Below are 14,554 nucleotides of genomic sequence, written 5' to 3'. Positions count from 1 at the left end.
TTTCTTTTCCTCACCCCGGTTTCCATTTTTTAGTTGATTGAATTTACGATATGGTTCACTTTTTTATAATTATTCTAAAATTTTGCCAATCGAATAAAGATATATATATATGTATATATATATATATATATATATATATATATATATATATATATATATATATTTGTTCGGGGCGCCATGTATGTTTAAGAAAGAAAGAAATTTAGAAAGATCTATTATGCTTTGAAATTTTAAGGATTTAAATCCGTACCAGTATCCCAATGAATATTATTCGTTACATCGTTACCACTGTTACCCTTACTGTTTCATATATCATTATTCCTATACGGAATAGATCCTCTTATCAAATCAGTTTTGTCTTTTACTAAGAATTGTTTACTCTTACTATGCAATAAAGGGTTGCAATTAGCATATTTGCTCAGTAATATTTCATATATATATATATAAAGTACTATTTAAATGTAAGACCATGAGGTGCAATGATCCGATGTAATAATACACACCCATACATGTGTACAAAATGGCAAAACTTCATTTTGAGTCAAAACTTTTGTTTTTGTATGAAATAAAATTTTTATGTCGTAAAAATATTTTTGGTGCATGGAAAAACAATATGACCAACATCGATTAAAACTTTTGGCAATTGCTTTTACAGATCGATAATTGCCAATTTTTCATATTTCGCATTAGTCCAATTTAGTATGTCCATATTTTTTTTATTTTTTTTTTATTCAATTTTCACCCCAAACAAGGCACAGTGCCACTTTGAAGCAGGGGGCTACTATTAGGGAATTAATTAGCGGGGTCATTATGAGGGGAGAAGAGTAGAAAGATGTTTGTTAACATTACACTTGAACTTCTGCATATCATTGCAGTTGGGAAAGCAGAATCCCGGAAGGGAGTTCCAAAGACCCGCAGTTCTGGGGAAGAAACTATTGGAGTAAAAGGCTTTCTTGCACCTAGGGATCTCTACTGTACAGGGATGAGACTTAGTAGCTTGTCGGGTTTGTCGGGGGTAATGACGTCGGGGAGGTACAAGTGTTTGCAGTTCGTCAGAGCATTCACCATTAAAGTATTTGTAGAACAGGCAGAGGGATGTAACATCTCGTCGATGGGACAGAGGTTGAAGCCTAGATGACAGTTCAGGACCTATCAGGTTGGCGACTCTTTTTTGAACCCTGTCCAGGAGCGAGAGACAAGCAGCAGATGCACCAGCCCAGATGTGACAACAGTACTCCATACATGGGCGAATGGTTGCCTTATAGAGGTATAGGATATAGTCATCTGAAAAATCTACCTAGTTAAAAAGCAACATGCTTTGCAATTTTTCTGATTTTCTTTTCTCTGATTTGACTTAGCTACCATCACGTCAGATATTTCGTTAGTTTTCCCGGTATTTAAAAATACTACTGATCATCTCTAATGCAGTATAAACAGATCAGTCGTCTGCGCATCATAAGTAAGTCGTTTAGTGATAAATCAAGAAGTTTTAAATCACCTGAAAATAGAAATTAATTTAGTGATAAGCAATATTGATTTCGTCCTGCAAAATTATTTGCTGACGTACTCACTGCAATATCGCATGGAATAAAGTTGTTTAACAAACTTTATAACTGCAGAAAGATATTGCAATATCTGCTTAGTCATCAAATTGTTTCTTTCTTGTAGATCTACAAAAGTAGTTGTTGCGAGGCAAATGTCTTAATCACACAATCACACAACAAATTTATTTCTATTTTTATTAGGGATCTTATAAATCGTATTCTGAGATCATTTGTTGATATCTAGCTAGACTACACAATTGCCTGTGACAGAACTTCTAATAACATTCGTGATCAATATCTTATTGGTTCTATTTATTCCGATCTGAACCACGTAATACATTGCTTCAAACACTCTTTAAACCAAACTTTTACCCTTTCACCTCAAACATTCAGATCTTGAGTTTGCCTCAATCGAAATGAATAATCTACTCCTTGTGTAGGTCGTTTGCTTTGATAATTTTCTAGTTAATTTTGCTCCAGATCTAAAATGGAAGATTTATATCAGATCTGTTTCTAAAGTTTTATCACAAAATGGTTGGATCATTCAACCGTCCAAAAAGTACTTGGAATGTGCTTATATAAAAGTTAAATAGTGCTAAGATATAGTATTACTCAAACATCTATTAAGGTTTCGCTCAGAGACTTTTTTCTTGTATTGTTAAAGCACAAAATCGAATTTGCAAATTAGTAGATGAGGCTTTCATCTGTTTTGTTTTAAAAGAAAACCTTATCTCAGAAGAAACGTTGTAATTACAATTAGCATTAAATGAAAATTGCTAACATATAAACTCATGTCCGTAATTGCGTCCAGGATAGCATTGTATATTAATGTAAGCAAATACAAAAGAATAATAATATTAGCAACAGTAGGTTGGTTGGTTGTTTTTGTTTTACGGATTATCAACCCTTTTCGGATTATTTAATGCCGAATCCAAAGATTTTGAAGAAAATTTTTAATAAAATATATTTGTTGTTTTCACATCGGTTTCTATTTAACCCATAGTTGAGACCCTTACAGGTACTGCCACTCCGGGTCAGAGTGGACCTGGGAGCAATGGTAATTAATGGGTGGCTCCACACTCCCCAAAGCCCACGAGGTGAGGCCTCACCACTGGATATAGTTTAAGGTCATATCCAGGACCTCCATTGAGGGACTTTTACCCTCTGCAGGGGGGCAGTCGGCGTATTCTAATGCCCCACCGACAGGGCCTTAGCAACAGTAGGGATAAGAGGACAAACGATATAATATTCAGAGGAACAACTGTAAAAACTTAAATCCTTGCAGCCACTTCACATCTCATAAAGCCAAAGATTTTTAAACATAAAGATATTTCAAGTTTTATTTCTTTCTCTAAATATACATGGCGTCTTGAAAATGGAAATATTCCATATAACATTAAATAATTCATGTTTTAAAAGCAAAAGCTCGTAATATTTTCAAAGATTTTGCATGTTGTTATCGGAAGAATCATTAAATATAATAAAATATACTCGTAAGCTATTAAACAAAAAGTGCGAAGTTCTCTCTAAATGTATGCCCCGTAGGTGCACATTTGCATTTTTCCTCATACTATATAAAACCTTAGGGAATGTATAGTCATTTAAAACTTGGAATTTAAGAACACCTTCAAATGTACAGGTTTAGTCTATATCCCACTGCTCAGCTGTTTGAAAAAAATGTACTTTAATCGATATTACTGAAACAAAATATAAATATTAGGATCACCATATTAAATTTTGAACCAATAAATAATAAATTGTTTGTAATATTCATGTATACAAATACATAAATATATGTGTGTGTGTGTGTGTGTGTGTGTGTGTGTGTGTGTCTGTGTATATATCTATATATCTATATGAGCAATCAGTTAATGAAATATGTTAAAAAACACTTTGAAATGAGTTAAAAAACATATTTAATCTGAAAAGGAAACACTAGATAAATGGATAGTCCTTAATCCGCGGAGTTTCGAAAAAATACTCTCCTTCTCATCAGAGGGTAGGAATTAGCAAAATGCGGGATCGGATTTTGCATGCAGAAGTATTTGATGAAACAACAACTAAGTCAAAGATCTTACTTGAAAACAAAATAAGTTCAGCAGAGGGAATATGGTAAAGAAAAAGGTGATTACACATTAATGGATAGTCTGGTGGAAGATAAAAAATCCAGTGACGGTAAAATCCAAATGGAAAACTTCGAGAAAGTTAAAAGAATTTCCATTTGTACAAGTAAAATCTAAGGAAATCCCGTAATTGGAAGAAGATGGTCCATAATAATCCAAAGGCATAAATCCATGGAATAATTCACAAAAATGTGTACAAGGAAAAAATAATATTAATAAAAGAAAAATAAGATGTACTTTTCACTCTACTTCCGAGACATAACTATCTATTTTATCTATATATCTATATATATCTATATTTTTTTTTTTTTTTTTTTTTTTTTTATTACATATTCACCCCAAACAAGGCACATTGCCACTTTAATGTAGGGGGCTACTATCAAGGGAAACATCTACTGGGGTACTATGTAGGGATTAGGGCAGCGAGATGTTGGTTCACGTTGCACTTGAACTTATGCATGTCAGTACAGTTGGGGAAGCAGTGACCTGGAATGGAATTCCAAAGTCTAGCAGTTCTGGGGAAGAAACTACTGGAGTAGAAGGATCTTTTACATCTAGGGATCTCTACAGTGTGGGGGTGGGATTGTGTAGCTTGTCGGGTCTGTCGAGGGTGTTCACGTCGTGGGGGCACAAGTGCTTGCAGTTCTTCAGAGCATTCACCATTATAATACTTGTAGAACAGGCAGAGGGATGCAACGTTTCGACGATGGGACAGAGGCTGAAGTTTTGATGCCAGTTTAGGGCCTATCAGATTTGCGACTCTCTTTTGAACCCTGTCAAGGAGCGAGAGACTAGTAGCCGATGCACCGGCCCAAATGTGACAGCAATACTCCATACATGGGCGAATAGTGGCCTTATAGAGGTACATGATACTTTCGGGTGTTAGAAGTTTTCTAGCACGGTAGAGAGAGCCCACCTTCCTCGCAGCGGCCCTGGCAATGCCCTCGATGTAATTGTTCCAGCTCATGTTTCCTGTGAACGTTAGGCCAAGGAGCTTGAAAGACGTACTCTCAGCTAAAGAGTTGTTGGCCATTGCTTTAGGTGGTAGAGAAGGTTTCTTGTAATTATTGAATGAAACCAGTTTTGTCTTGGTGGCATTGAACGTTACCATCCATTTTTGTCCCCATTCCACTACTGATTTGAGGTCATCCTCTAGTGTTTCTGCCATTACTTTAGATATATGTTCATTTGTTTTCCTGTCGTGCCTGCTATAGAGTGTGGTGTCATCAGCATATATACCCATCTCAGAGGCAGTTTTGTCGGGGAGGTCATTTATGAATATCAGGAACAGCAGAGGACCAAGGATAGATCCCTGGGGCACTCCCGCATTTATATTATATTGTTTAGACGTACGACCGTCGAGGACAACCTGGATTTTTCTCTTATCTAAGAAGGATTTAATTATGTTAAGTATTCTACCAGTGATACCGTAAGATCTAATCTTCCTGAGGAGACCCTCATGCCATACCCTGTCAAAAGCCTTAGATATATCTAGAGCTACCGCTCTGCCCTCTCCCGCTTTGTCCAGTGAATGGTATATGCGTTCAGAGATTACAGTGAGGATGTCTGCCGTGGAACGGGCTTGTCTAAATCCATATTGATGGTCGGTCAGAAGTTTAGCATCTGTAAGGTGCTGGACTAGAGCATGGTTAATTAAGGTCTCAAATATTTTGGCAAAAAGTGGGAGGAGGCTAATAGGGCGATAATTTAATGGGTCAGTTCTTTCGCCAGAATTCTTGAATACTGGTACAACAGAAGCAGTTTTCCAACAGCTCGGAAAGCAAGATTCATTGAGGCATTTGTTGTAGAGTTTGGAGAGAACTGGAGCTACTTCGGCTGAGCACTTTTTTAATAGCACAGCTGGGATGAGGTCGGGTCCACATGCTTTGGAAGTGTCAAGGTTTTTTATGATAGCATGCACCTGAGCAGGGGTGATTTCCAGATCGTCTAGCGTGGCGTCTGTCCGCATAGGAAAGTCAGGTAGGGGGTGGTTTAGAGGGTCCAGTGTAGAGTTGGAGGCAAACCGACTGGCAAGCATGTTAGCCTTCTCGGTTGCTGAGCAAAGAACCTCGTGATTGTTGGTTAGTGGGGGAATCGTTGATTGCCCATTATTTACTACACTGTTGTAGATTTTCCAGAAGTCACGAGTTCCTAATTTTTGTGCTTCGATGCGTTTTTTAGTGGTTTCCGTAAATTCCCTCTTAGCTGTCGCTATTTCTTTCTTAACGTTACTTCTAGCTTCTATGTACTTTTGTCTGTTTGAACTGGACTTATGTCGGTTAAACCTGCGGAATGCATGCTGCCTTTGAGCAATGGCAGTTGCGCAAGTCGAAGTAAACCATTGGGGAGAGTGGGGCTTGCTATAGAATTTCCGCATGGGAACATGCGCTTCGATTGCAGTTTTGAACCATTCAGTGGTCTCAGTTGCACACTGTTCAGCAGGAAGAGAAAAAATATTTCCCCATGGGGCATCTCTGATAAGATCTCTGATAGCTTCCCAGTCAGCCTTTTTATAATATCTCGTTGTTTTGAGCACTTGCTCTTCAGTTTTGGGTCTGGAGTTTAGGGCGATTTCAACCATTATTACCGCATGATCAGCGTTCCCAAGTGGGCTGTCGGCTTTCGTTACACAATCATCAGGAACTGTGGTCAAAAACAGATCTAATAGTGATGCGTGTTGCTCTTCCTGATCAGGGAAGCGGGTTGGGAAAGTAACAATTTGCGATAGGGAGTGAGATACAGAGAAGCTATGAGTTGCGCTGCCTGCTGCATCTGTATAAGTAGAGAATCCAAGCCAATTTTTGTGATGGACATTAAAGTCACCAAATACATGTACTTGGGCGCTAGTGTCGAAGGAGAGTGCTGTGTCTATGCTGTCAGATACTTTGTTTATTATGGTGCAGTCTTGGGTCGAGGGAGAGCGGTAGAGAAAGTAAAAGTAGCTAAGTTAAAGTGTCTATCTGTTTGTGTGTCTGTCTGTCTACATTTCCCTACACAATAACTCAGTCAATTTTCAGTCTACAGACTCGAAATTTGATATACAGGGTACTGAGATTTGGGAAAATCTTTGTAATCCGTTTTCGGCCAGAAATTTCGCTGTGAAGGGGTCAAATTTGATCTTTGAGAACTCTACCACACTCCTCCGCCAATTTTGGGTATAAACACTTGAAATTTTAGACATAGGTTCCTTGGACATGGATCTAACTTAATAACTTCATTTGAGCCCAAAACAATAAATCTTAAGGGGTAATAATAGGGGTCAAAATTTAAAAAATTGACCGCTTCGGTTTCTACCAAATTACTCGGACAATTTCTGGTCTAAACATTTGAAATTTTACATAAAGGGTATTCAGAGATAGGGCAAGATTTTTAATCGGTTTGGGTCGAAAATTTGAGTTACCAATATATAAATGTATGCATGTATGTATGTTTGCATGTCTGCCTAAAACTTTCGACAGAGGCGACGGCTTTTTACAGCATCAATATCGTGTTGCTGTTAGACCTTTCAGACGACAAATATCGAAAAATTGGCTAAAAACATTAATATCTTCACCTTCAACTGGATACTTTTCTACAGGGGAGGGTCGCTTTTTTCGCCGATATTTTCGAAAGTTATCCTCTCCTTTCGATTGTCAAGCCTTAATTAAAACCTACGTCACTTCCGGTTTGGCGGTGGTTGTAACAGCAAAACGTCTGTTTTCCCCGTTCTTTTCCTCCTTTTCGGTACGGGTTCGAGCCTGCCTTCCTACTACCTCTTTTGTTTTTTTGCTCAACATACACGTCCAAACACCTGGGAAACGCCGGACACCATGCTAGTATTGTATATATAGGCATTTTAATGTATGTTATTTTATATCTATTCGAAAAATCCCCACGTATTTGTGTATTATGTAAGTGTTTATTAAATATATGATATCTGATTTTATTCGACCAGTGAGCTCATTTTGTCTATAAAACTGAGGAATATTTAGCTCTTATTTTTATTTTCTAGAAATACTTAAAGTTTACTCTAGAAAATTTGCTGATCTGTGGAATTTAGGTCAGAGCTTATTTCTAAAAATAGTTATAATGTGTTTCATTGGTTTAGAGTCATATCACATCGATCTTGCATAAATTTATCAATCCTCATATTTGGCATTGTTGCACTTCCAACCGTGGTAAGTAATTACCGGAATTTTATATATATATCTCAGTATCTGATTCTGTCATTAAGAAAAATTATAGCAATTGTGCATTTTTTTTTTTTTTTTACAGAAGAATAAAGTTTTACCATAATTTACTTACCGGCGATCTCAACACATGAATAACCTAGCCTGAATAGCCTACATACATAAACAGACACATATACATGTGTCTGTATACACACGTATATATATACACGTGTATACACACAGATATATATATATGTGTGTGTTTGTGAATGTAGACTATTCAGGCTAGATTATTTCCCTACCAAACTATTCTGTCAATTTTTAGTCTACAGACTCGAGATTTAGCATAAGAGGTATTGAGAAATCTGGTTGTCAAGAAGTAAAAGTTCAAGTCTAAACACTTGAAATTTTAGATATAGGTTACTGTTCCATGGATCGAACTTTTTAATTTGATTTGAGCGCAAAACAGTAAATGTTAAAAGGTCAACTTTTTTTTTAATTTGACCCCTTCAGTCTCTACCAAATTACCCAAGCAATTTTCGGTCTATTTTACATAATGTGTATTCAAACATAGAGCAAGCTTTTTTATCGTTTTATTGGCCGAAAATTTCGCCACCAAGGGGTCAAAGTTAAAAAGATTTGACCTCTGCGATCTCTAATAAACTATTCAGTAAATTTTGGGTCTAAACATTCGAAATTTTACAAAAAGGGTATTCAGACATGTAGCTAGCTTTTTAATCAGATTTTGGGTAAATATTTGGCTGCCAAGAGGTCAAAGTTGACCTTTGCAGACTCTACCAAACTCCTCCGCCAATTTGGAGTCTAACACTTCCAATTTTAGATGTAGGTGACCTGGACATTAATCAAACTTTATATATATATATATATATATATATATATATATATATATATATATATATATATATATATATATATATATATATATATATATATGCACATAAAGGTTTGAAAAGTACATAGAACCCGAGCAAAGCCGAACTGAACTGCTAGTATATATATATAATGTAATAGACTGACAAAGATTAAGTATCAAAAGAAGAGAGGGAGAAGTGAACAAAAAATGGTAATCGTTTCAAATGGTCTGAAGATTACCTCCTTGAGATCAGGGCGTATCTAATCGCATTGCCTTGTGACGCAAGTAAATAAAGCAAAAAAAAAAAAAAAAGAAAGAAAGGATGAATGCAAAATTATTAGATGACGTGCCATGTGGAATTTAGAAAGCAGAGACTAAGAAAGAAAACTTGCATCTTGTCTTGATTTAGGAAAATGAAGATGTTTTACTTCTAATGTGTATTCTTTTTTATTTGGGGGCACCACTTATCAAGGCTCGAAAGCCACTCGCGAATAAAGGTTAAAGAATGTAAGGTGGTAGTGTGGCAATCGTAAATGGAATAAATTGGATAGAATTTGATTATTTATGGGGACAGCTCAAAAAGAATTTGTTTACATTGAGTTTAAAGAAAGAGGTTGGAATATCTTTTCTGAGAAAAATAGATTTTATTTTGATTCATTTATTTATACATTTTGGAATTATTTTATGTCAGTTACAATTTATATATATATATATATATATATATATATATATATTTATATATATATATATATATATATATATATATATATATATATATATATATATATATATATATGATGTAGAAAAGAGAATATGATATATGAATGGCAGAACTGAAAAATATTCAAAGAAAATAATATGACACCAGCGCAATATTCAGGAAAGACTCAACTTTTCGATAATATTTTGAGCGAGTTAAATCCCTATGGAAGCAGTCATCATCAAGAACTGTGTCTACACAATTCTATGTAAATGTAGAAAATTAAAACAAAGAGGACGCGTGTCGTCCACCAAAAGTACGTTTAGAAAACCAGAAAGCCGTAATATATGGAGATATTAAACAATTAGGAATGGCCAGCCACATATGAAAAAGTAAATTAAGAATTGATTATATAATGTTATACATTGATTTTTTTTAATTCTTAACACACACACACACACACACACACACACATATATATATATATATATATATATATATATATATAAATATAGCAACTTATAAAATATATATGGCGATTAGCTTAATCGCGATATATATTTTATAACTTACTAACTAGCTCTACCTACGTATTGAGCACTTTTGAACTAAATACTTAAAGTTTACGCATAAATTTATACTTTCGTATATTAATTTTATGTGAGTAAATTAAGTAGTTATATATATATATATATATATATATATATATATATATAGGCTACACAAGCTTCATAGCTAGATAAATCGATAAATGTATTGTCAGTTCAATCTAAATACACAAACACTTATGTGTAGAAAAATGAAATTAAATGCATTTTACAAATTAAATAACTAAAACGAATATCAGATATTAACAGAAATGAACGGTAACTACAGTCTATAACGTGTTCTTTAACTATGAAATTCCATATGCAATATATTGATGTTTGCAATCTGTGGATGTTCCGCCCTGGTATTATTATAGCTCTTTTGTTAAAACTGAAAAAGTATTTATCTAAGCTAGCAGGGACGCCCGGCATAGCCGGTCGTAATTTACACTTTAATACGATATTTGAATGCTTGCAGATTTCGTATATATTACTATAGAGTTAATTTTTAAATATTATAAATTTGCTATTTTAAAAAATATTCATATGACTTGAGTACCATCAGCTATAATCGAAAGCTAAACCAAAACTTATGAAGAATTCTTGATAAAATTATTTATGACAAGAAATGAAAGTTCATGACAATTAAACGACAGTCACTCAGATGTAAGCTTGACATACAAAATAAATAACACCCTATCCTATTAATATATAGATGTTTATCGAACTCTTAAATGTTTATAGACTCTGTCTATTATATAAACTGTTGCTATTATATACACACCTCTGCTTTCAAATATGCGTCGCCACATCTCCATATCCAACAATATTTTACTTCTTTTTTACTATTGTGACAGTTCAATATTCGAATGTGTCTTTGACGCCTTTAAAGTGGTGAAAATAAAGTTATTTTGAGTATGAATTTAGAAGTATACTGGCAATAGTAAATTATTATACTTTAATTGTGCTGTTTATATTAAAAGAAAATTAGAAAACACTAGTTTCCTCATGCGTCTTTGTTTTATCAAAAGGGCGGACTTTTTATACGAAACGTAACTCATGTTTCCCGGAATCTGAAGGACAATTGTGGCTGGGGGATCAAAATCCAAGTGGATAGTAATAAAAAAGAAAGAAAGAAATTTTTCATATTACATAAACTGGTGGATTTAGCTAAAAGACTTGATGACCATTTAAGTAGGATAAGAATATTTGGAACGGTTGAGATCACATCACAAAAAGTGCCATTGTTAATAAAGGGTTTGTCTCTTCAAAGGTTTGGCTCTTCCGGATGCCCTAGTGTTGATCGACTTCCTACGTACGAACAGGCAACAGTGGTTTGAAGTGGATTTTACTAATGACATCTGATATGCATATGGCGATAAGAATGACATCTGAAATACATCTGTCGCAGGAACAAAACAGAAATATCTACAATGAGTTTCACTGGATGACGTATCTTTTATGTACTTTTACAAATTACATATTGATATTTTTGTTTGTTTTGTTGGTTAGGTGTTTAATGGCCTCAGTAACAACTCTAGGCTCATTTTAAGATCAAACTTTTTTTTTTTTAACCAGCCTATATGAAATGCAGTTTTGTTTTATATGACAGGGCGACGGATCACTGGAGCTATATTTATTCTGAGAGAAATACAACATCAGAAGATTGTAGATGCGTTCTGGTTTGTGAACCCGTTTTGTCTTGTAGAATAGTGGTGGTTATTGTGACGCCAGATATGACGTCACGAGAAGGAGTATAAATAGAACTCACTGAGAGAAGTTCGAGACTCTTCAGCAAATAGCAAATCTGGCGACGTGGAAGAGCAGAAAAAAAAGGAAAACTACTTAAAGTCAACAGCAACGAGTTACTTAATTACAAACAACGAACGGGGGAAAAAGTACTCGAAGGCAACAGTAATGAAAAAAAAAATACAATTGCTCAAAGTCAACGGAAACGCAACAGAAAATTTAAAAGTTGAAAATAACGAAAGAATAATTATTTCAGAAAATGGCTCTCTGCCAACAATAGAACCCTTGGACTGGGAAGACTCCCACCAGGAGCAAGCATGGAGAGAGTGGAGTGAACATATCGAAGACACATTCACAGCGTTCAAAATAAGAGACGATAAGCGACAACTATGACTCTTGCGATTTTACGGAGGAAAAAACTAAAAGACATCATCCAATCCTTATCACCGGAGAAACCGCCAGGCTAAGTAGAACCTACATACAAAACAACAAAGAACGCTCTGGACGAATATTTTATCCAAAAAACAAATAAGGTCTTTCAGCGTCATAAATTTCGGATGTTTAGTCAAGAAAACGGACAGTGAACCCATAACTACGTCACCATACAACGAGCAAAATGCAACTTCAGCGAATACAACCTGGATAAGACTATTGTGGACTAGTTAATAGAAAATGCACCTCAAGCAAATTACGTCGTACGTAGTTGAAAGAAACGAAGAGCATTTCTATTTGAGTCCACTGAAACACAGGCTGAGCATATAGAAGGGGATGTAAGGGGACACTCAGATATCCACCAAATTAAAACCAACTACAAACAACAACTTAACAGTGCGTATAGAAAACCACCCAGGGACAACAGCAGCGCCTTAAAACCATTCATGAAATGCTACGGTTGTAACGGTTCAGTCCACATACACGGTGAAACAAAATGCCCTGCGTTTGGGGAAGAAATGTAATTACAGTGGAGTAATGAATCACTTCGAAAAAACATGCTTGAAGAAAAGAACAACAGTAAAGAGGAAACAAACATTGCAAGCGGACATAACTACGTCCAACTCGTATTAATGAAACGGAAATCAGACCGTCAGGCATGGGTTTTTCAGGCAGAACCTCTTTGTTCAGCAGGGAGCGAAATCGGCCACATCGATGACGTACCAATCAGAATATTGATAGATTTTGGAGCAGACATCAACCTCATCGACAGCAAAATATTTAAAGGCATTCTTAAATTACCGCTAAAATTAACATTAAAAGAAACAAGCTGTACAACAAAAGCCTATGGGAATATTCCAATACCACTAAATGGAGAATTTTTTGCGACGCTAACAAACGGTCCCAAAAGAATAGCCCACAAAATATTTGTTAAAAAAGCATACCAAGGGGGCAACATATTAAGCATCGAACTAGGGTTTATTAACACCCCACAGGTCAAAGCAATTACTAAAAATAATATCCCAAAATCAACAAAAGAAATTCTCGAGCAGCACTTACCTTCACTAGAAGGATTAGGAAGAATGAAAAACTTTCAACTTAAAATTAGAATAGACGATAGCGTTACACCGGTAACACAACCACCAAGACGGACACCATTTCATATCAAACAAGCTTTAGAGGGAAAAATCAGGGAAATGCTAAAGAATGATATTATTGAACGAGTGTAAGCACCCACTCCATGGGTCTCACCATTAGTAGCAGTGCCAAAACCAAACGGAGAAATTAGAATATGCGCCGACCTATGCTTGGAAAGCAAAAGAGTGAAACGCACTTGCTATCAAATACCAACAGTTGAACCTCTTACTGAGTGAAATCAGCAACGCAAACATTTTCTCAAAAATCGATCTAAACTCCCACTCTCACAAAATATTACTGGATCCAGAGTCTAGGGATATCACTAGCTTTTCATGCAAATCCGGGATCTACAGATACAAGGTGTTGGTTATGGGCATTACATCTGCAGCCGAGGAAGGGCAGCGATAGTTTTAACAAATACTCCAGAAAATCCCAAACTGCTGTAATGGGGCCGATAACATTCTAATCTGGGGTCAAGGCACAAAAGAACATAAAAAGACCCTAAATATGGTGTTGCAGACGTTGAGAGAAAACAACCTTACTATTGCACAGATTCCATAGTGAGGAAATCGAGTTCCACGGCTTTATCATGTCCAACACGGAGATCAGACCAACTGACTCTAAGATAAAAGCAATAAAGAATTTTAAAAGGCCTAAAAATGTCCAAGATATACGAAGATTCTTGGGTCTGATAAATTACCTTGGAAAGTTTATTCCTCGACTGGCGACACTTAGTGAACCATTAAAAATGTTGACGCTGGCAAACACGGAATTGTGATGGACAAAGGAAGAGAGATCTTGCTTTCTTAAGCTGAAGACTATCATAATCAAAAGCAAAACGCTCGTGCGTGATCCCAAACTTGAAACATCAGTCTTAGTAGATGCCAGTCCAGTAGGACTTGGAGCGATACTCTGCCAAAACAAAAAAGGCATGCTCACCCCCATCAGCTACGCATCAAGAACCCTAACGAAGGGCGAACGCCATTACTACCAACTAGAAAAAGAAGTCCTAGTAATCGCATGGGCTTGCAAAAAATTCCATTTTTATCTGTATGGGACAAATTTTCACATAATGACCGATCAACTATTTTCAATCCGAAGGGTAACCCCTTTGCACGAATTTTGCGCTGGATCCTACGCTTGCCACAATACGGTTATACCATAAAACATATTAATGGTAGGAATAATCCGGCAGACATACTCTCTCGGCAACCAATTAGGTATCAAAAGGCAGTCTCACCCGAAGAAGAGATTGCT

At 35.8% G+C, this 14,554-nt stretch overlaps 1 protein-coding gene across 1 annotated transcript; it reads left to right on the top strand.

Moving 5' to 3' along the window:
- The first annotated feature begins 12,717 nt into the window (after positions 1-12,717).
- On the top strand, positions 12,718-13,389 carry LOC145292317 (uncharacterized). Its single transcript, XM_080138644.1, has one exon. The coding sequence runs from the start codon at positions 12,718-12,720 to the stop codon at positions 13,387-13,389; it is 672 nt and encodes a 223-aa protein (XP_079994770.1).
- Positions 13,390-14,554: the final 1,165 nt, after the last annotated feature.

The sequence above is a fragment of the Euprymna scolopes genome, chromosome 13, assembly GCF_053919585.1.
Source record: "Euprymna scolopes isolate OS-2025 chromosome 13, ASM5391958v1, whole genome shotgun sequence".
NCBI classification, from domain to species: Eukaryota; Metazoa; Mollusca; class Cephalopoda; order Sepiida; family Sepiolidae; genus Euprymna; species Euprymna scolopes.
The sequence above is the reverse complement of the archived record's forward strand: the minus strand, read 5'-3'. Positions and strand labels throughout refer to the sequence as shown.